This window comes from Polyodon spathula, chromosome 4 (genome assembly GCF_017654505.1).
Source record: "Polyodon spathula isolate WHYD16114869_AA chromosome 4, ASM1765450v1, whole genome shotgun sequence".
NCBI lineage: Eukaryota > Metazoa > Chordata > Actinopteri > Acipenseriformes > Polyodontidae > Polyodon > Polyodon spathula.
The window spans coordinates 77,870,057-77,894,087 of NC_054537.1; the positions used below are offsets into that span (position 1 = coordinate 77,870,057).

General features: G+C 36.4%; 2 protein-coding genes across 2 annotated transcripts in view; one reads left to right on the forward strand and one right to left on the reverse strand.

The window, feature by feature from the left end:
• Positions 1-505: 505 nt before the first annotated feature.
• On the reverse strand, positions 506-3,881 carry utp23 (UTP23 small subunit processome component). The gene is made up of 3 exons (XM_041248644.1): positions 3,503-3,881; positions 2,728-2,902; positions 506-2,370 (listed from the first exon to the last, which is right to left on the reverse strand). Exons 1-3 carry the CDS (start codon positions 3,688-3,690, stop codon positions 1,975-1,977), a joined length of 759 nt encoding a protein of 252 aa, XP_041104578.1. The 5' UTR covers positions 3,691-3,881; the 3' UTR covers positions 506-1,974.
• Positions 3,882-4,347: 466 nt separating this feature from the next.
• The window catches only part of LOC121314902 (eukaryotic translation initiation factor 3 subunit H-like), a 122,305-nt gene continuing 102,621 nt past the window's right edge, over positions 4,348-24,031 (forward strand). The window contains exon 1 of the mRNA XM_041248645.1: positions 4,348-4,572. Within this exon, the coding sequence (XP_041104579.1) occupies positions 4,384-4,572 (189 nt within the window). The 5' untranslated portion in view covers positions 4,348-4,383. The remainder of the gene's footprint in view (positions 4,573-24,031) is intronic.

Sequence of the window (24,031 nt, forward strand, 5' to 3'; positions counted from 1 at the left end):
CCACCATACTTCACTGTAGGGATGGTGTGTCTTGAGGCATGGGCAGTGTTAGGTTTGCGCCACACATAGCGCTTTGAGTTTTGGCCAAAAAGCTCTATCTTGGTCTCACCTGACCACAAAACCTTATCCCACATCGCAGCTGGGTCACTCTCATACTTTCTGGCAAACTTTTTGAGTAACGGCTTCTTTCTTGCCACCCTCCCATACAGGCCAGTGTTATGCAGAGCTCTTGATATGGTTGACTGGTGCACCATTACTCCACACCCAGTCACTGAACTCTGTAGCTCCTTCAAAGTGATTGTTGGCCTCTCTGTGACTTCTCTCACAAGTCTCATACTTGTTTGAGCGTTGAGTTTTAAGGGACTGCCTTTTCTTGGCAGTGCCTGGGTGGTGTGATACAGCTTCCACTTCCTGATTATTGATCCAACTGTGCTCACTGGGATATCCAAACACTTGGATATTATTTTGTACCCTTTCCCTAATCTATGCATTTGTATTACTTTATCTCTAACTTCTGTAGAATGCTCTTTGGTCTTCATTTATGTATTTATTTTTATTTAGCAGAAAATACGTTCATAATTGTTTTTACAAGTTGAAATGCTTTTTATAAAATTCATTTCACATCAGAATTTCAAATTCAAATATTTTACACACTCATTCTTAGTGTAACTTAAAACTACTTGTATAATATCAGGGCGAATTAAAGCATTTTACATGGAAAATATAGGAAGGTGAGCAAACTTACTAGACTGACATATCTAAACTAAAGAAAACACGTAAAAAAAATCCTAAAAATATTTAAAAAAAAAACAATAAACTGCTCTTACTTTTGTGATTTCATTTCAAAGAACACACGACAGTCAATCACAATCATGGATGAAAACAATATGAATAAATCCTCCCCTCCAGTTGGGGCGAAATAAGGGGCCGTGGATTAAATCGGCCCATCGGTGACTTGCTTTGTCAACAAGCAAGCGCTAAGGTAGGAACTGCCAATCACACACTCACTCCTTTGATTGACTGTATCTGGTCTAGGAGGTTTCAGACACTAGCATTTTGGTTTAATTTTAGAGAATTAAGTTAACAGTATTTTTAAATGATCAGGTGCAAGCAATCTAAACACCTTGGCACCAGTTAAATCTGCTCTGAATTGATCAGATTTAAAAAACAAACAAAAAAACTGGTATTGTACAAGTACTAAGTCTTATCTGTGTGCTTTTAATTGATTAACTGCTGATCAAGGTCCAGTGAACCATGGAAGGAAACAGGTTTACAAATTCAGTAAAGATTTAATATGATTCCTATAACCTGAACATATGGTGAATAATTACACTATGTATAGCTTTGGTAGCCACATCTTGAATGAGCCCCATGTTTATATTACCAAATACAAAAACTGCCAATCTTGCTACCTCTAAAATAGCACATCAGTGGTGTACAGTTTCACTCTTTAGAGAGATTTACAGAATTAGATGTGAACTTTGTGCTGCTACTGAAGAAAAACTATTTATAGCACAGAAATGAAAGTTGGCATGTGGTGACACAACAGAATTCAAGAACAACAAAAGGTAAGAATAGATCTGGTATCTGAGGACTCCCAAGTAACAACTGCTTATAGGGACACTATTTGTCTATGGGTTGTAATGTTGTTTTACACAGCACTGTATAAATTACTTCACGATTTAAGACCTTTGGCTTCTTTAAACATTCAAACAGTACATTATAAGAATATTGGTCAGACAATTGTTTCGTCTATTGCTTTCAACAGTTTTAGTCACACTGTTTGTCTTCTTGAATTAATTTCTTTTAGTTTGACCTATCAGCTCTTTACAGGTGTGTGGTTTGGTTTACCTACAGCGGTCTCATGAAATCACAAATGTGGTTAAACAGTAGCTTGTTACAGCCTTGATAATGTATTCATGTTGGGAGTTTTCAATTTAATAAGGTGGAAACAAACCATCCCCCGTCTCTGTATTAAGCTTTTTCAATCTGAGCAACGGTTTCCACCTGCAAACCTCCCCCTCCTGTACGCTTCCTGTGTCGTTTCCTTTTCTTCTTCTCCCCGGCAGGCTGCTGCTGCTGCTGCTGCCCCTGGATCTTCTTTTTTTTCTTCAGACAGCTCAGGGGGTTTGGCCCACCTTTCCTTTTGCGTTTCCTGCCCTTGCGCTCTGTTGAATTCACTAGTCCCTGCTCCTCCTTCAGGGTCTGAATGCTTTCTTTCTGCTGAACGGTCACCAGTTGTCCAGTTTGCACAGCCTGGACGTGGGCAGCAGAACTAGGGGAAGGTTTGTCTAAAACCATTGTGTTTTGTATGATAAATATCAGAGGGATCCCTGGTATCCTCTTTACTGATGCTGTCAAGTCTTGGTCCTACCAAAAGGAAATATTAAAAATGATATTTGTAGTCTGCCATGAAACTCATGCACAGTAAACCACGAGGAAAAATACAAGTGTTTCTCATAATAAACAGACGAGAATACCTACCTTAACAGCTTCACTTTAATTTCAGTTGAAGGGCATCTAAGAAACACACTATAGCTTCATTTGTCACTTAGCTTAATAAAACACACATTTAAACTGCTGTTAAACAAATGAATAAGTTGATACAAAAAAATAAATAAATAAAAAATGCCTGCGATTCCTGAATGGCTATTAATGACGGAAATGCAGACCAACAATAGAAAGTAAGTTTCACAAATGAGTACAACACAATAAAGATGTAGTTACCTGTGTGGCTACAAAGTAGTGGTGAGGGTTATTACCATCAATCATTGACTGCAGACATTGAGATGCACCAACTGGACTCTTAATATGTGCACAGTTCCGAACCTGAAACCTCTGTAAAATTATTTTTGCTCCATATAACTCCTTCCCAAGTGATTCCAGTTCCTTTAAAACACAGCTGCAATTAGAAACTATTGTTTAAACATCACATCACACACTTAGCAAAACAGATACTGCGACTATATGGTCTTCATCGAGAGACAGAGATTGTACAATATGGCAAGACCAGAAATGGCACATTCACAGAGCAGCATAATTAAAGTCAAATTATCCCCCCCCCCAATCAGATTTTACAGAAAATACCTTACCTACATAACATATAAAAAGCCCTTAATTTAATAAGTTTGAGTTCTCAACTGGCTTAAAATGCATTGCTACAATAACATATTTCGTCGACATATCTGTAATATACATCATCTTAATTACCAGTACTTCTAGTTCTACTAAAACACAATGACATATAATAATATTAACAACAACAACAACAATAATAATAACACAAAAAATCAATCATTATACCCCTAGGCCTTATATCACCCACAACTACTGTGAAACACGTAGAATAGACAATATTAAATGTACACAAATAAAAGCGCAATACGATTTTATTTGAAAACAGTACGGTCCAGTAGCATAACATGTAGGGTGAATACCTACCTTCTAAAACTAACAAATCATATTAGGGAAAAACAAGGAGTGTAACGCAAGTCCAACTTACTTTGTAGTACATAGCTGTACTTCCCCCATCAGATACTTCGGCATCTGCTCTTTAATCTGAATTTTATTTTTCAGAGCAGCTTGGCAGAAGGTACCATCAATCAGTATTTGAAAAGGAGGTCGGAATTTAAAATTGTACTTATAAAAACTGATGTACTTCTTGGCATGTTTCTGGCGAGTTATTTTCATTTTTTTTAAACAAACTACCTGTATAATGCTATTTTTAAGACAGCAATCATTAAACAGTGCAACAAAAACTGTTTTTATATAATCTTCTACAACATATACTTCTTATTTACGTGTCATATACCGAAGGAAACTTTTAAAACAGAACCAATGTAAGGAGAACAACTGCATGAGATCAGGAAACAGTACGAAACTGACACACATATACACGAGCATGAGAAACACGTGCTTCCGCTGTGCTCCTACAAATTGCTTCCCTCGGACACAATATCCTGGCTGAACGATATGAATATTTTACACCAAACTTTAAAGTAAATACAGTACCTACATATAATATTTTACAACTGATTTCGAGTTCTGGGGTTCGGATATTTTTTTCTACAACCCATTACTAAACCAAATACACATGAACCTTTTGCAGAGGTTCAAAATATATTCTAAAATAATATTTAACACATTTGTAATAGTGATAGCCTATGTGTACATTTTATTTTAATATGTCCTGCGTTCTACCTGTATTTAATATAATATAGTGCTGAGTATTTCGGTGGGACATAGTATATAGATAATATTGTACAATTAGTTTATATTAAGGAACTAAATAAGGTCTGAATATATTTGTTTCAGTCTGGTCTATGTCTACAGGTACTCTTTCCGGTGATTATTTCTTCCTTTCTAACTCCTGAACCAGGAAAGATGGCAGCTTGCAAAGATTCGGCCTCGGCAATTGCTGCAACTGAAGATGAAGTATCAGCTCCGACTCCAACCCCTACCTCAACCCCTACTTCAACCCCAACCCCAACCCCAACCCCAACCCCAACTCCAGCCTCAACCCCAACTAACACCCTCGACTCCCCCGTCAAGCAGATCCAGATCGAAGGGCTGGTGAGTAGCCAAGATGGATCATGACCACTTGCACATGTAGCCAGGTTATTATATATTGTGCCAATGTATGCTTGTGATGGTTATTTCCCGTCTTCCCTACTTGTTCTGAAAATAAATCTAATTATATGGTCTTTCTTTTTGTGGTGGACAACTTGCCATTTATGAGTTTAAAGCATTGGGGAACCTCCCCGGTTTTCGTTACGGATTTAGAGGGAAGAAATTAGCAACAAGTAAAACGTTTAACTACATTATGAAACGTTATACTGCTTGTTAAGGTAAATTATTACATTCGTTATTTAACTGTAGTCTGTAAAACTTTAAGGACAGGGCTTTATTGTCGAGAAAGTTATCTAAAAAAAAATAATATCGGCTTCTCTTTCCCATAGGAACAAAATGTGGTTCTAATTCCATCCTTGCGCTATCGATCCCACATACACACATAGCCGATCTCAGATACCGGTGATGCAAGTAGAGCGTGTGCCAGTTTGCAGTGTAATTCTGTCTGATTGGAATGTAGATGATTTATTGTTTACTCTGTGATAACACTAGAAAACATTTATGCATTGTCCTCCTAATTATTAATTACAGCTGTTTATTTTCACTGATGACGTGAGTTACACATAGCGATAGTCCTACGTTTTTATTTGTATTTTCTTACTGTCTTCTGTCTGAAATTTAAATTAAGCCTGACGTGTTAACAGTATTTTCTGAAAGCTGATGTATTATTATGCCCTCTAGAAACTCACAATTCTTATAATGGAATCATTGAGGTAAAAAATACTGTTCACTTAAACTGATCCGTATGTTTGGTGAGGCACTCTTATTGTTTAAGAAACCATGACTGTAACTATTCATGTAGTCGCTCAAATGTGATTGAATAGCTTTACAACTGCAAGTAATACCAGCATCCAAACTCTATCGCAACGAAAATATATAGTTTATATAGTTCTTGAATTCATATTCTAATCGACTACATCAAAACGAATCCTGCCATCTAGTGGCTACCATCAGGGTTCCAAAACTGATAGGACAGTCAAGTTCCGTAAGAAGCACAAATGATATAGTCCCACGTCTCAAAGCTGTCTAACATAAGTATAAAGAAAAACACCACGTTAAACAAACCAGTGTGTGTGGATTATTATTATTATTATTTTTTTTAAATATAAATTATGCTGTGCGAAAGTTATTTATATTGATGACATATGTAAAGTTTCACTGGAAAATTTTTTTGAAGGATTTAAAAATATGTATTACATGTCATGGTCATGCCTACTTGTGTGATATATAATAAGATCAAATGGTGATCAAATTTAATAATGACTTTTGTTAACACAAATTAGAGTTAGGGAGAGTGTATTCAATCTGCAATGAGCTTTTGGTATTGTATCACAAATCAAAAGATACAAGCCTACCTAAAGAGACAGTTTCAAGAACACAGTTATGATTCACTGATTACACAATGTATTGTTGCATGCCTAATATGTATGTTCAATAACTCTGTAAAGGAGGTCATGGCAAGTTTCATCAGTCTCTATGCAAAACTCTAAAGTTACAGGCGGACACGTATCTTTATTAGTGACACCAAATGGAAGGTGTATGAGGCTGTGTGGTCCAGTGGTGAAAGAAATGGGCTTGTAACCAGGAGGTGCCTGTTTCAAATCCCAGCTCAGCCACAGACTCATTGTGTGACCCTGAACAGGTCACTTAACCTCCTTGTGCTCTGTGAGACGTTGTTGTAAGTGACTTTGCAGCTGATGCATAGTTCACAGACCCTAGTCTCGTATCTTGTAAAGCGCTTTGTGATGGCGGCCCACTATGAAAGGTGCTACATAAAAATAAAATTATAATTAAAGATTATTATTATGAACAAAATGAAACCCAAAACACATTTAAAAGCTTTTACCTTGGTTGGTTTGCTTGGTTTTGTCCACCTCCTTCATCTACATAATTTATGTTGGGTTTCATATCTCCAGAAAATCATTATATATATTAATGGATGATATATATATATATATATATATATAATATATATATAATATATATTTATATCTTTTTAATAGATGATTTTATTCTATATAAGTTAAATTTGTAGAGCATGAACTTCCAAGGAACAGGGCTCTACAATGCAACTAAAAATTTGCTTTTGCGGACATACATTTTAATTTAGGTGCAGGCTGACTAAAAAAAATGAATGTGATTCTTTTTTTTTTTCAGTTGATAGTATAAAACAAAACAAAAAACAAACAAACCAAAAAAAAATAAGCTATAGGGCCTCTGTGCTTGCCGAACTGTTAAAGTCAACAGGTGGAGCTCAACCAACTGTTAAACTCATCGATGAGCCGCCAGACTCACGAGAAAAAAATCCGGTGAGATTCACCATAAACAATGTAGACAACATGGTCGCCCCTCATGGAATCTGTCAATGTGGACTCTGTGGGCAGACTAAATAGTTGACTCGGATACTGTAAATCGCTAAGTAATAAAAATCCTACCAAATCCCATTCATTTAGGAACTTTTCAACCTTTAAATTAGGTATTCAAATTATAACGGAAAAATTAAGTTGCTATTTTTATGATCTAGTCTAATACAATGTCAAAACGATTAAGTTCATTCATATTAAAAACAAAAAAAAAAAAAAAAAAAAAACACGTAATGCACACACATCTAGACTATTTATTTATTTTGTTCAACAGATCCTGGTAGTGTAAGAAATGTACTATTATATAGTGCTTTTCATGTAGCCCTTCACTTAACAAAAAGATGTACATAATACGTAACCCCCCCCCCCCCCCCCCCCCCCCCCCCCCCCCCCCCCCCCCCCCCCCCCCCCCCAAAAAAAAGAAGCCTAACATAAATAACGTTTGAACAATTGTAGTACTAGTCGCCATATTTAATGTCAACAAACTGTTGTTTTAATCCAGTCACCGGTGGAAGTACTTCCAGCTCGCTGATGAATTTGCAGGGGTGAATAAAACAGCAGCATACTAGAATACTCTCTCAGATCATCCCTTTTGGGGCGCAGTGTTGTTTTTTGTCGCACACCAGTTCCATCCCTTCTCTCTGACCCCTCCCCCTTAAGTAGAATATTTCCTCTCAGTAATTTCACGGCAAAAGGTTTGCAATATAGTTATTCAGAACTGCAGCAGTAAAAATGGTGTTTAATTCCATTAGCGAGATGCTTATGTCTGTGGTGAAGGCACTACGCATATTGCTTATATACTTGATATTATAACAAACATTTTAATGCACTTTGTGAGTTTAAGGTCAATTATTTTTATTTTTTTAATTTAATTTACAGTATGAACCTGTTTGCATTATAAAAACCAGTCACACCCACACACTGTATTTATGTATTTATTTATTTAGTGTTAGGAAAAGCAATTTGGGGTTACACAGGGAAATCTGAACCCATTTTTATCAAGAAAGTTGAGAGGTTCAACATATATACCTCTTCAGTTTTCATCCCCTGGGCCCCTGTGGTAGTAATACAATAGATCCTTTAAATGTAGTTTTTATTTAAAATGTGTACAACAAGGTGTGTACATGGTCTGCATTTGTGGTGGCCGTATTGTAAAAGGAAGACAAACAATTAGGAATACATAGAAAGCTATTTTGAATATGCAAAAATACATGTCAAACAATGAATACTGTAAACAATGCATTTACTTGGCAGTGGAAGTGCTGGGCTGGGGCTGATCTGGAGTGACTTCTTCCTCTTCATCTCTGTCCTCTTCCATCATCAGCTCCTCATTCAGCTGGTCCTCCAGTGAAAAGGGTGTTGATATCCTCGATCAAGGAGCTTTCTGGTGATCTTCAGGGACTCATCAGTTTCTTGTAGCTTCTTCCAGGCATCTTTCAAACCTGCAAACTCCACACCCACACACAAAACAATTCAACAATCAATCAGCCAATTTATTTTTTATGTAGCGATTTTCATGGCAATGCCAAAGCACTTTATAGGAAAAATACAAATTACAATATCATTTTAAAAACAGGATTACAAAATTACAAAAACTATCTCAAAAAAAAAAAAATGACCAAAGCAGCACAGCTGGCAAGCAGGTGTCAGCCTTTCAAAAGGCTGATTGAAAAGCAATAGTGTCAGTCGTTCACTTAGGCAGAAAGTAGAGACTAATCTAATTACAGCTAAACACTTTGTGGACTGGTAAATAAAAATAATAAAGTAGAATACGGTTCTGTATAATCAAAATGAAATTACTTTCTGTGTGGCCGTCAATGCTCCTGGGGCTTTTGGGTATAATGTGAGATATCACATTTATTTCTGCAGTCCTGCTTTTCTTGCTTTGTGAGAATATTTAATACATGTAGACAGTAAGGAACGGGAACACACGGCCCCCATATGTGTTACATGAGTGGAGAAAATTACATTATAAAACCAAGAACCGCCAAAAGGACTGCTGCGGGACTTCTATTTTTAAGCGAGTGTCCAAAATGATTACTGCAGTGGATCGTGTACAATAATTTTGCATTCTACGTGGTGGTGGTGGCAAATTGTTTTGTACAACCTGCAATGTTTCATTGCCTCACATACGTCGAGCTACGATCCGGCAGCATTTAGACTCGGACAGCAATCGTGTAAAATAAATTAATAAAGCAGGTTGTTGCATAGACACTGTATTTGTTCACAGAAGCATATTCTGAGTGACTTTTAGAAGCAACAACTTGTGTTCTTGACAGTAAATTAGTATATACAAGACAAGTTTTTAATTTCATGGAATATTCGATTTCATTAAAATATCAATTTGTTATCGATAGATAATTTGATTATTATCGTTACAAGCCTACCAATTACTTTGCATTGTTTCACAGGATCAGTGTACTCCTTGTAATAACCGTGGTTATTACTCCTTTTGTACTGTTCCATTCGTATATTCCCAATAAAGCAGCTGGACAATGTCCATCATTGAGGAATCCACACAATTTATTTGTTTATTTATTTATATTTTTGTAATGTCTTGGGTTCAAAAACAATAAATTGTCTTTGGAAAAGGCATAAGTCTGTATATGTGTGTGTGTTAAGTTTTCAGTTACTACATAGTAAACTTTTTCCCTGTTTTAAATGGGTCTTCCAGTTGAATGGTTCTGTAAAATGGAGAATCATACTGTTTCTGACAACATTGTGAAAGCACAGCAAGTACCTATGGCAACTTTCACATAGTGTTAGCCTTCTAATCACTGCTTTTTCTGTAGAGTGGAAAGCAGAACAACTGTGTTTTAAGATTCAGGATTTCAGAAGCCAGTGTCCATCCATTAAGAAAAGTGATCATTATCTGTCTGTTCACAAGGCTTTTCTGCCTTGGTTCTAGAGTCTCTGATGCTTGTGGCTAAGAGAATGCTTACCCTTTACCTGAAATTAACAGTCCTGTTCCAAGACACATTGCACATTAGCCAGTAGTTTAGTATTGCAGAACCCTTTTCTTTAAAAGGTTGCTTTCAAAACTGTTATTTAAAATAAGCAGGTAGGTGATCATACGGTAGTAGTGAAGTGCCATTACTAAAATTAAAAAAAAAATCTTTCAGACATAGTGGCTATACGAAGTAATCAGCAAGAGGTTTGATTTTAAAAGGAAGTTCAGTAACACAAGTTACTGAGCATGCTTATAACTTAAAACTTGTATGCTTTTTTTTTGTAGTTGAACATAAGGCCACAGAACAATGTCCCCCAAATACTGTATAATGCCACATAAAATAATTTTGGTGCATTCAACTACGTGGCTGCATTGAAGGACAATGTAGTTTGGTGCAAAGCACAAGCATGTTTACCAGAAACTGTAATCCTGTGCTGTTTTTACATATTCTTTTATTATTATTATTATTATTATTATTATTATTATTATTGTTATTATTATTATTTATGTATTCAAAAGAATAAAGATGAAGATGTTTTGTTACATCCTGTGGGACAAACTGGCAGAAAACAAATGTTTGTAAAACAGACTGCTAAAACAAAACAAAAAAAGGTGCATCCATGCTACTTTAGTACCTTGTTTCCATGGACCGTCGACTCAAATTGGCATGAATTCTCCCAGAGCTCGAGTTGATGAAAAAGGTGGCGTTTCCATGCTTTTCCGAGTCACCCTTGTTGTGCAGGAAAGACTACTGATTTCCCCCAGAAATTAGTTCAATGCCAAGATGTGAATTTGCTGCAGATGGTATTAGTCAAATTGTCAACGATTTAAAAGATAAATCCATCTAGATATTTTGCATTTGTTCCACACAGTACATGTACATAGCTGTATAGCACTTGCATTAGGACACACACAGTAAGTATATATATATATATATATATATATATATATATATTTTATGAATATATATATATACTCGTAAAAACAACTGGAGCATGTACCCGGGTTATGTGGTTCCATGGAAACGTGGTATAACACATTAGAATGCAGATCCCTTATCTCTGTCCTGGGATTTTAATGGAAACACAATCAGACTGCAGAATAAAACAACATCCCTCATAGGATATTCTAGAGGTTCCTGAGTCATTGGATGAATCACAGTAATTGAGTTTGTTGCTTTGTTACCTTATTACCCTATTTTCCTTGCTGTAATAAGACTTATTTAAAGAGAATATTTATAGCTGTGATAGATTAACACAAATAGTTTACCATCATTGTGTTTTTCCTTACTCCAATGTGTTGCACTGCTTTTTGGATGTAGTTTCAACATTAAAAAGAGAACACATCAATCTGCACTTGCAAAGTAAACACATATTCAGCCTCGGAAACCTTGCAGGACTGGGCAGAGCCAACACGAATTACCTCCAACATATTACCCCCACCACAGAAATTATTTATTTTGTTTTATTTATTTTATTTTATTTTTTTATTGTTCAGTCTTTTCAATGTTGCCTCCAGCAATTGTTGCTCAGTGATTCAAAATAACAAAAAATCAGCATAATAAAAATAAGAACACATTTTATATTCCTTCAATCACGTTATTAAAAGAAATAAAATGCACATAGTTTTAATTGTCATGTTTTAAAGTTCATTTCAGTCTTGGAGTTGGAGGACACGACTGCAATTACTGTACAGAATTACAAATGTTTTTAAAGCTTGTTCAGATGCATGGAAATATTGGTATGAAGATTTTATTATTATTATTATTATTATTATTATTATTATTATTATTGTACATCTGCTTCTGCAGTAGGTTGCCATTATACAATATTAATAGTTTTTATATACAGGGTTTGTCTTACAGTGAAAACAGATGTGCCCAACAGGAAGGGCAATCTGAACTGCTGGCGGTAACTGTAAACATTGTCTGCCTTTTTCTTACAATTTTGCCTAATCCTGAGTCTGTCCATCTGTCTCTGCCTGTTACACCACTTGATGAATAGTAATTTCTTTTAAAACTAAATATTCACACAATAAACCACTTGAAGAAATAGGATACAGTACAGGGCTTGAATTTCATTTGATTTCCCCCCTATGCTGCAGCCAAAATTCCAAAATTTTAGGGGGGAATGGCCAAAAAAAAAGACACTTTTGTATATAAACTATATATATATTTTACTGCATCATCATTCACACTGGTTCTGCTTTAAAATAAGCTGCTTTCAGGAGACCTAACAGCTGTTCATCACTGTGAGGCTGAGCACTCTCCATTGCTTTTGCCATTGCCTGTTGAAGTTTTTGCGTGCAGCAGGAGAGGTTTTGTCTTCTTTTTAACCAGCGCTCCATTTATTTATTTTAGTTTTTAAAATTCTGTACACTCTGCCTTATTTCAGGCTGTTTTTCACCGTTTTCATTTATGTATGTGTAGCTACTGGATAGTTTGTACCTCATGCATGTAACATATCAAATGCAAGGCCACAAAATGTCCTTTCATATTATGTAAGTTGCAACAGGATCAGGCGTACTATATGTGGTAGAGATGAGGATATATGTAAAAAAAAACATGCTGTTCCAAAAAAAATCATATTTGGCCACTGTTATAGATATATTGTACTTGAAACAAATTAAACAAATAGTGATATATTGGTGCCCGTATTTCTTGTTAAACGGGATGCGTTCTTGCAGAGCAATGAACGTCACTGTGGGACCTTTTCAGGGAACCTTTTGCGGTGCACTAGGAAATTACATTGGTTGAAAAAGTTTGTTATCCATAGTAAAGATAACTGGAGAGGTAATTTTTGAAGATAAACGGAATGTAAAAGACAAACATTACATTCAAGAAAAGGTTGTACATTTTGTACCCATCAATAATCCCTTTTAAGCTCTAAATACGACGCAGTCTTTACCTGTTTCATATTTGTAGAAAGTGACATGCAAACTACAAGTTTCAGGCAACTGTATCAAAGGACTTTTATTCGTAGAATAAATCAGCCAATGAAAAGTGATGTAAAAAGTCAGGCGACTAGCTTCGTTGGCAAAAAATAAAAAATAAATGGCAGAGAAAATGAATGCAAAGCTGGTGTGGGATATTGTGAGGGAGACTCTCCTTATCAATTATCTATAAATTGTAAATATTGTTGCACGGTTACCGATATCTCATTTTGTAGAAAAAAAATCCTCACCTGTGCTAATTAGGAGTTCTGTTCAAAATATTAAATGATAATAATTACATTTCATCTTCTCTCTATTTACAATTGGTTTTATTTACAATTGGTTTTATTTACAGGTTTATTTGCACAAATAAAACAGAAAAAAACATTCAAGCAAATCATTTAAGAACAGTTTGTTATATTGGGGAAAAAATTGTTTTGGTAAATTACGTGGACACTTTTTGATGGGAAATATCATCTACTGTATGTGTTGTCTTCTCTGTATTGTCCATCAACATTTTGTCTACAGTTTCTACATACTGTAGAATAGTGTCCCCTGAAATCTGAAGCAACAATGTAGAAGTAGCAGATTTCATTCTATATTTTCTAGCAACATGTAGACTACTGTCCCCTTGGCTTTAGAAGGATTGACTAACCCGATTACAATGCAACATGTAGCGTAAAATCTTTGTAATCGACCAATCTTGGAAGAGCAAGACATTTTGCTGTGCAGTTTCTTTAGCACAGAATATATAACCATCTTCGAATGTTTTTGTCCTTGTTTTGTTCTCTGTTCTGACACCCTGCGGGTGCTAGAATCACGTGTACAGATAGAAGTTCATGTTTGCTGGCAGTGCATCTTCTGCAGCAGAGCTATGACACCAAGCAGTTCTGGAGTAAAGATATGTCGCTAGTTCCTATAATATGACCTTTTTTCTACAAACATGTTGTGGTCCATTTTTGGGGGAAAGTTATATTTTGGACTCATTGGACCAGATAATTTTGTTGGCAAAGTTTAGACTGTTCATAAGTCCTTGGCTGTTAATCTTGGATTTTTTTTAGCTGCTCGGACGATTCTCCTACCTACTGTACCTGTAATTTCTTTGTATTTCCGCTTCTTTCAGAAGCTTCAGTTGGATTTTTTTCTGTGGTACTACTTGATTATTACTCAGATTTGCGAAGTTTGGTATTCCACATTCCTTTTAACCCTTTGCGGTCCTATGCCAGACCAGGTCCAACCATTACAGTTTTCCCTTTCCAGTCCGATGTCGGACCCTGATAAAACGAGTGCTCAGGAGAGGATTTATCAGTATGCACGTCTGAAGAGGTATGTGAAAAATACAGCGAACAATGGGTGGGGCTTGACTGGAGATACGATAGTGAGTGTTCTTTTGCGATTCAGTGCATTTTAAACCTGTTTTACTCGTGGGGGTGGGGTGGGGGGGGGATTTTAAACTGTGCGTATGAAAATAAATTGGACCTGATGTTCCTGACAAGCGCTGAATAAATGGACTGCAAAGGGTTAATGCTGTTTTAGCCATTTCCTTTGTTCTAGTTTGCTGTGAGTGCTTTTCACAAAGTACTGGTATATATATTTTTTAAAACTAAAATAGAATAAAATGAAATTTCATTTTGGAACTCTGTCACAAGCCTCATTTGTGAAACTAATGGGAGTAGTTTTTATGAGAAGAGGCAGCAGGATGGTGCATGTTCTGCAGAGCAATTGCGTGGGTATGATATTTTAATTGAAAATGGACCAGCACATTGATTTAAAGTGAAAATTTACAGCAATGGTTGCTATGCCAACTTTGAACACATTTGTTAATCTGTGAAATATCATTTCTGAAACGAGCCGCAGGGCAATTACTAATGACCCAGTTTTTCATTGTGCGCTCACAAAAGTATATCTTTTTTTATATTGAAAATAGAAAACATGATCAGCTATCCTGTCTTGAAATATTACATCAAGGAAAAGCAATTAATCATATTTGAGCTATTTTTATTTTAGAAACTGCCATCTTCTAGTGCTTAACTTGAAGGTTACTTTACTAATGTAGGTCCTCTGAAAAGTTTCACTTCATTTCAGTATTTTAGGTACTGAGAAGGAGCAGTGACTTTCTGATTTTTGGCACTTGGGGGAGGGGTGGTGTGGCTGGGGGCTTTTCAAAAAAGTTTTTTTTTTTTAATATATAAATCATCACCAGTGCTTTTTACCACAAGTTTTCTCCCCAATTTGGAATGCCCAATGATTATTATTTTTGTCCTGGATCACCGCTGCAACTGCGACTCGGTTAAACGGAGGCTGAAACATGCGTCCATTGAAACGTGTTCCTGTCAGTCTGTCATTTTTCCCACTGCGGATCCACAGCAAAGCCACCAGACCACAGATCTGAATGGCTCCACTGCAGACCCGCAGGCGCCATCAGCCACAGAGATCATGGTGAACCGTGGATTGCCATGCCGACCAAATCCCTCCTTACACAGGTGGCGCTTGGCCAATTGTGTTCTGCCCCCTAGGAACCCCTGGTCATGGAAATCCCTCCCTACACGGGTGGCGCTCGGCCAATTGTGTTCTGCCCCCTAGGAACCCCTGGTCATGGAAATCCCTCCCTACACGGGTGGCGCTCGGCCAATTGTGTTCTGCCCCCTAGGTACCCCTGGTCATGGTTGGTAATGACATAGCCTAGATTTGAACCTGTGATCTCCATGCTATTGGACGCATTCTGCACGCCACATCTGAAACTGTTGGGATCGGATCTTCCTCAGATCAAGTCCTGATCGCTATTAGAACCACTGTTTTTTTTTAATTATTAAAATCAACAACAGCCTTTTTCTTAAGACTAAATGTTATGCACACTTGGCACTAAATGGATTTCTACAGCTGTTATCCGCATATGTTTCTGTTAAACCAAGCCAAATAACTATATAAGCAGTTTGTAGTTATTGGGTAAAAAACCTGACACTAAGTGTTAACTATATCTAAAATTAATTTTGCCCAAGTCGAACTTTTGCCACCTATTTCTATTTTCAAATGCTCAATTTGAAGGCAGTTTTCATTTCACCAATCTCTACAACAGTTCTGCAAAAATTATTGGATTCAGCACAAGAGATTAAGAACCTGCATTTATAGTATGTTACTCTACTGCAGAGTGTTAATACTTATGGGCAACAATCATAAGTTATCTCTATACACTATAGTATATTAGATTCTACATCTTGGTCTCATTTCACAGTGGGAATGTGCTTTAATGTGAAGACAATTGCTTGCCACAGCCTGCCATTGAACAGAATGAACATGCTAATATTGAGATGTAGAGTGCTGAGCAGGACTACTGTGAAGCTGGCAGTCAAATGAACAGTGCCAAACTATTCAAGGTTAATAGCTTAAAGAATAAAATAATAATTGTCATTTGTATCGTGCACATATTTATTAGAATAAATAGTGCTGGGTAAGGATTTCATTTCAGTTTGGCTTCCTGGAGTGGCCTGTAGATTTCGTGGTTGGTTGTTTATTTATTTAGCAGACACCTTTTTATCCAAGGCAACGTACAAAGACTAGGGTGTGTGAATTGTGCATCAGTTGCAGATTCACTTAACAGCGTCTCACTGAAAGATGTGGCACAAGAAGGTTAAGTGACTTGCTCAAGGTCACACAATGAGTGAGCCGGGATTTGACCTGGGGACCTCCTAGTTACAAGCCCTTTTCTTTAACTACCAGACCATAAGATACGCAAGCCACAGTATTATGTGGCAGTACATTTAATGGTACCAATGCACTACAGTATTTTTTGTAGTCCTCCACCTATTGGTGTTCTCATACTGACTTCTAGAATATTGTGTTCTTGCTACCTCCTGTGCACTATCTATATATTGTTTCAACCGTATAGTAAGTAGTGGCAATATTCGAGTCGGGGGTTATAACCAAGGTTTTATATTGGTCTCATCACAGGGTCTCCTTTTTCTTTGGACATATTTTACAAGTACACAACTAAATTGCCACTGGACCATTTGGGTAAAATTGACCTACAGGACAAGAGGTTATTTGGAATATCTGCATATTTCAAACTTCAACAGAGCTGTGTTTGAATAGATTTCTGTATTCATCTTTTAAAGTGATTCTGCCTAGATTAGTTGACAGTAAGAGGAACTCTGATTCCTTTATGGGGGTGTGTTTGTCTTAACTAGTGGCCGTTCTTAATTGGTATAGAACATTGGTGGTGGAAAAGAATTAAAAATTGATAGGGATCCAGAGGGTTTTTACTGTGCAGTACTGTACATTATACTGTGGATCTACAGATAGAGGTGAAATAATAACGTTTTAGGAGGTTTCTTGATTGGGGAAAGTCACAAACTATCTATTGTAATTTGATTATCTAAACACCCATTGGTCCCAATTAGCTTGGATAATGGAGGTTTTACTGTACTTTAATGTAGTACACATTAGTTTTTTAACATGCAGCTTTCAGTTCTAAAGTGTTTTTATTCTCTTTCCTAACCACTACTGTAACTCTGTTTTGGATTTACCCAGCTTGCATGGAACTGTCTGCAAATACTTTTTTGAAATTAAGTTTTCAGGTGTGAGGATTGGCATCTTGATTCTTTCTCATGACTTCGAATGAACATGCTAATATTGATGTAGAGTGCTGAACTCCCTAGTTGTTTGTAACCACGCACTAGAAAGCCCTCTAGCATGTCTGTGTGGGCTGATTTGGACTGGAAGAGCCTTCAGACTGACTTTGTTACAGGTTAGTACAAGGCGACTCCAGAAGGCGACGATAAAGATTGGATTAAGAAATAGGGTTATTGCTTTTTGTATTTATTTATTTTTACGTTGTGGCAGTTTTACTGACTGTTCTCACAGATAAAAAGTGACTGAGAAGCACACCAAGTATTTTTTTATTTTTTTTTTACCTTTCATTAGTTGATTGAACATTTATCCCCACCACCTGTACCTAGTTTCTGAATACAGCAGATAGCATTATTCCTCCTCCACCACCCCCCCCTCAGTAATGGAATAAAAATGTCCCTGAAAGTGAAATATTACAGAAATTTCATTGATTAAATGTATTTAGAGTTCTAACTGCAATTTGTCTAGAATGAAACGCACATTGTTTTTATTTTCAAGGACTCCATATACTTGCAGATCAGGGCTTTATTTATGGCATTGATTTAACATCAGGTTATTACTTGACTTCGCCATGGTTACTAAAACTGAGACCTTGGATATGCAATAAAACATGTTTTATTAAGCTTGGCTCTGGGGAAGGGTTGCTTGAATTTTGATGAATTCCTTTCCTGGAATGAAATGGCGATTACAATTTATATCTGAATTAGCCAAGTCAGTAAGATTGCTGACCATAGTAAGTGGGCATCTGCAATAACTAGCATGAGAAGGATATGTAAATGTTAAACCGGTCCCTCCCTTTATCTGTGCAGATTACATTGCTGCATCAGATATGAGTGACTTGTGCAGTATAACACTTCTGTTTCTAGTGCAGCAGCTGATCATGAATCAATTATTTTATTCTGGACTGTGAAGACTGTTCAGATCTGTGGAGTTGGACAGAGGCCAGAAATAACGCACTAGCATGCAGTGAATGAATGAACCGTTTATACCTAGTGTTTTTTTTCCCTCTTTCTCCCTCCAGACTAAACATAAGCTGTTCTAATCGTCTGCAGCTAAATCAGCCTGATCTCATCAGGTCTTTTGAAGCCAAGAAAAACAATCTCTTCTTCCTGAGGTGGCTCAGTAGGGGGCACTCATGCTGAGCCAAAGCTTAAACCATTCTCACAGCATGGCGATAGTGAGCTGTGTGCTGTCCAATGAGATGAGAACCTGTTAAGAAGAGTGGGTCAATAACATAGAAGTCTAATGAATTCGCAGCCCTCTGTTCTACCTACCTAATGTATTTTTTTTCAGCGGCAATCTGAGGTTTAAATACAATCTGTAGTGTCTTTTCCATTGGATGCACATTAAGCAGTTTCTTTCAAGTCTCGTATACCAAAGACTCGCTGCTGCCAATAGAAACGTATGGGATCTATTTCAGTTGCTTTCAGTTCAATCCCAGGTTCAGAAGGCATAATCCATGTACCTCCACTGTAAATGAGCCTGTTACCACCTACCAGTTTTTACAGTAGAGGTCTTCACAGGTCCAAGTTAATCAACTCGACCACGAACCAGCAATTATTTACCTGACCCAATGTAAAATTCTTATTAGACCCTGCCTGAAAAAAAACAGTGGAATGCTTTTTCTTTACCTAGCTTAGTATATGCACTGACTGGATACATTATTAAGCAGTGTTTTTTTCCAGTCAATCTGGCTGAAATACAGACGGTGTTTATTCCATCATGAACCTACACAGAAGACTGTAACATTTTATATATAAGTAAATGGAATTGAGATGTAAAATTTGTGTTTTGTGAAACTTGTTTTTCTGATTTGTTCACCATAGCAAATGGTTCACACCGCAGGCTTGCATTTTTCTGTGAGCTTTTCTTCATGGAATTAGTTTTTCTTAAGTTTTTCTTTCGCATCCTTAACAAATCCACATCCATAAACAAATCCATTACTCCACATTTTAAGAGTGATACAAAAGAATCTCCTTCGATATGGGTCACGTGTCTGCTGCTGCGCTCTGCAAGCCATGTCATGTGCTACTGGGTGAAGCCAGTCCATGCAACAGGAATTATAAACAATGATTTTTAGTGCCAAAGAGAGCCTCTTTATTAGTAATCTAAAGTTTGAGTATTACTGAGTAAACAAAGTGAGTCTCTGGTCCTCGGGTCCGGGTAGACTCGCGAAGATCTCTAGTTTGCAGTGCCTAGTCATTTTGATATTGCCATTTTTATACCTGCAGGTTGAAATGGTTTATTTAAAAATATTAAAAGATACAATTCCACCTGTTTTGATGGGGAATTCATAGTCTTCAGAACTGTAATAGATACTGGCAAGGAATTTTTCCCCCATTTCTTTCTTTAAAAATAAAATACCAAATAGCACACTTGTGCATTTATACTAGTCACAGATGGGTAGTTACTTTTTTTTTTTCTTTCAAAAAAGTAATATTGCTTCCCTCCCACACTCTGATCTCCTGCTACAATTTCATGTGGCAGAAGTTAGGATTTTAAGGAATGGATAATGTTACTGTGATGGCTCAAACTGTGCAATCTTCATCTTTGACATGTTACTCTCTGGTAAACGTTTGCTGCATTTATATAAAACTGCTAAGGATAGTCACTCTAGGAGTGCTCTGAATGCTTTAATTCTACACTAACTCGGCATGTAAGCAACAAATTGTCTTAATTTAAAAGCCTTGGTGTTAATACTAAAAAGATGATTAGGCCATGGAAGACAAGTTTTCCAGGCTGTTTTTTGTTCCCACTTTTGTTTCTGTAATATGCTTTTGAAAATGAGGCCATAGTTGAATATTATCATTATTGCTGTTGCTATAGGTCTTTGAATAACATGCTGCTGAAAAACTGCTATATAAAAATTATTGTTATCCCGCAGTGCTGTATTTCTTCTGGGGCAGGGGCCTGAGCTGGGCAACACAATTTTAAGTTCTTAATCAGTTCACAAGCCTTTTGAGGTATTTTATTAGTAAAAAAAAAAAAAAAAAAAAAAAATTAAATGCTCAATAAATGTTCTCAATGTACATCCCGGATTAAAAATGTGGAATTGGTTCCTTGAGGGGGACACATTTGCATCTCCCAACAGCAACTGAAAACACATTCAATTGAAGGTTTGCTTTGACCTTTGTTGCTTCTGGAGGCATTTCTGTTGGGCCAATTAGTTTCAGATTCTCTGGACAACATTCTGTCATTTTGTTAATATCAGAAAAAGCTCAGAAGACAATTAACCAGCAGTCAGAGGATTCACGATTTCAAGTTTGAGTATTACAGTTACTAGTCAATGGCTTTAGTATGTATCTCGTTCCGCAAGGCATTTATTGTGTCCTTGGCTATTGCTGCCTATATTATGCTTCTTTCTCCTCCTAAGAATCACAGCTGAAAGCTCATTGACTAATTTTACAATACAAAAAAAACAATTAGACCTGTATAGCACTTTTTCATGGTGGCAAGTCACCCCAAGGAGATGTACAATAGCGCTCAGCACATACTGGTGCAACTAATACTTTGTACTGTAGTTGCTTTACAGAAGAACAGCAAAACATTGCTAGTATATGACTGTTTTTCTTGAGACTTTATTTTGTTAAATTCTTGTCTTAAAGGAATAGTCTTGGAATAATTTTATTGCTTGCAAATTGAACCTGATTGACCTTGCTGCCTAAAAACAGAAGTCCACTCGCTGTCTTGACAGAGCACCTAGTAGTCACGTCATGCCCAATTTGTTAACCCAGTGCAACATCTTCCCATTAAAAGTTAGGCAGTTCATTCTTAAATGTAAACATGATCATAAGTGCTTGAGGTAAAACTATAAGTAGGGCTTCTAATTTTCGGTTTTAACTGATAAAAACCAATAAAACACCCCGATACTACAACAAATAATGAATAGTGGAATGTCCCTCTTTCCTGACTTGTATCACACATTGATTTTGTTCTGAATATTATACTCACCCCAACTACTGAGTGGGAGCAAATTCCTATATTTCTGTTGGAGGATTGCGACATGCTTGCGAGATTTTACATGCTTGTGGAATTTAAAACAAAATTGCAAATTGTGGCAATGTTAAAAAAACAAAAAAAAGAAAACTGATCTTATCCGAGTTTGTACAGATTCTATAATCAGTTTTTTTTTTTTTGGTTTGACGTCACAATTGAGTTTTTTCTGACTGGGTGTTGCACACTGCTAAGACTGAATAGATACACCAGAAATATATACTGGTGATAGCTGTGTATGCAAATTTTAATTAATACTGCCCTGTACACATTTTTGGGTTAACTTAGCCCAACTCTCACATTATGCATGGCATCGTGCTGATTAGATGGCGGAAAATAGCTTAAAAAAAAAAAAAACACTGAAAAACTAAATTAATAAATTAAAAACAGATGCCCTAGTTGTAAGGTACTACTGTAAGTCTAATTAACGTTTATGCCAATGTCTGGGTGGGCATATTTTGTTTATTATTTTACATAAAAACATTATAGTATAGCAATAGGTATGTTATTACTATGCATCTTCATTCCCCCCCCCAATATGTTCACTCTAATATGTAGGTTGCCCATGTGATGCAGTATCTCAAAGTTAAAACTTGATTTATAAATAAATAAATGAATAAATGAAACATTGGTCATTTAATATACTGCTTGCATTACTTATGCTCACATGCATGTGAGCTATTTTCAAGATAAGGTTCACCAAGGAACAAACCGTAAGTGCTTTTTTTTGTTGGGCAGCGTGGGTTGCTGTATCTAGTAAATAAATACAAATCCAGGAAAAAAAAAAAGTGCAGTGCCAGCTGGTAGGCCTAATGAGTAAAATGCTATTCTGAGTACAGTCTTCTCAGCATGTACCAGTGTTCTGATTCTCTTCATCTGAAGTCTGTGTGTTTCAAACAGTGTTCTGTCGATTTGTATTGATCCTTAATGTCAGGTGCTTGTGAATTTTCAATCTATTTTTTGCTCATCAGGTTATGCCTATGATCGGTGGCGTCAATGTGTAGCTCTTGGAGGGCAGGATAGGTGCTTTCCAGAAGCTAGGTAAACTGAGCTGTCTGTGTTGGTATATTTAGTCTCCCTTGCTTTCACTGTTCAAAGGGCTTACAAATCAATGCAAATGCACTTACACTAAAGTAGAGCCCAAAATACCTAGTTAAGCTGAAATATTTTAAACAAAACCAAATTAAAATGTGTTTCATCTTCCCCACTTGTGGGAGTTTCACTGAACTGTACAATGTACTTTAGGCAAATAGGTGTGCATGTTGTTGTTTTAAATTGGAAAATGAATTCTTTCTGAACAGTTTTATTAACCTTCATTGCTTGAGCCTACATCTCTTGTTGTACAGTGTCTGCACAGACATCAATAGGGTGAATTATTTCTTATTCTTTAATTTGAGCAACAGGGAGTCATTTACCTAACACAGCATAGCAAGAACTGTAGTTAGTTTTGTCCCCATTAGCATTTAAATATTGGTCCAAAAATGCTGAACTTTTAACATATCAATAATCAGATTTGTTATATATAATCTTATTGTGATTTGATTGTCTCCAACAATAAAGTCAAGAAAAATATATAGGAAAACGAATTAAATGAATTTACCACCTTATCTCAAAGTCACTGGCAACATCATACAATAACTGAAATATACTAATATACTAACATTCTGTTTGGCATTCAACTAAATTACTGTACATTCTGTATGTTTGTGGAATAGATCTGCTTCAATATTTATTTATTTATTTTTTTACTATGTAAGAGAAAGACCTAGGTTTGCCATTAATCTTAGACTACCATTATGTAGTCCAATGTTCGTGCTAATTGGGCTCTTTTAAACCACCATGTGGGATTTGTAATATTAAATATTAGCAAGTTTAGAATCCGCAATGGAATCGCCCATTTACCCCTGTAGTTCACAAACTGCTTAGAAATCTGACCCACTGATACATTTTAAAGAAAGCTCTTGACCTATATGGTGGAAGGAAAAGTCTGAGGGTTATATACACTGTAGTTCTGGATTACCTGATGGATTCTGTACACTACATTGACCATTTTTTCAGTGTTTGCTTTGGCAGTACTTTTATCCATGTCTGTTGCCTATTGTTTAATTGCGCTTTTCATGTGCTTCAAATACACATTTCGATTTTGTAATGTAAAAGCTAGTGGGATTGCAGTAAAAATAACAGAAGCAGATTATTTTCCAAGCGCTCAGATGGAACTGAAATCCATGAGGTGAAGGGCTTCTTGAAGTCCGCATATTCATCCCCCTGCACCATTATTTACAACTGAAAGCAGACTACAAAGGCAAGCAGGGGTTTTAGTGCACAATGGGGTTGGGTTATATACAGTAAGCAGGCTATCTGCAGAGTCTCAAGTTGCCATTAAACATCCCCTAGGCTCTGCATATTTAATTGTTTTTAAAGGAATTAGTTTCATATTTCTGTATTTGTTGACATTTTCAGCAGTGTTTGAAAAAGGTGATATAAAGTCAAATCATGAATAATAAAAAAAAAAAAAAAGCTGACAAGCTAACCCTATTCA

Coding starts and splice junctions, on each gene's coding strand:
- utp23 (XM_041248644.1), bottom strand. CDS start 3,690: ATGAAAATAACTCGCCAGAAACATGCCAAGAAGTACATCAGTTTTTAT. Junction 2,903..3,502: donor GTACAGCTATGTACTACAAA/GTAAGTTGGACT, acceptor TTCTAATTGCAG/CTGTGTTTTAAAGGAACTGG. Junction 2,371..2,727: donor ACTACTTTGTAGCCACACAG/GTAACTACATCT, acceptor TCCTTTTGGTAG/GACCAAGACTTGACAGCATC.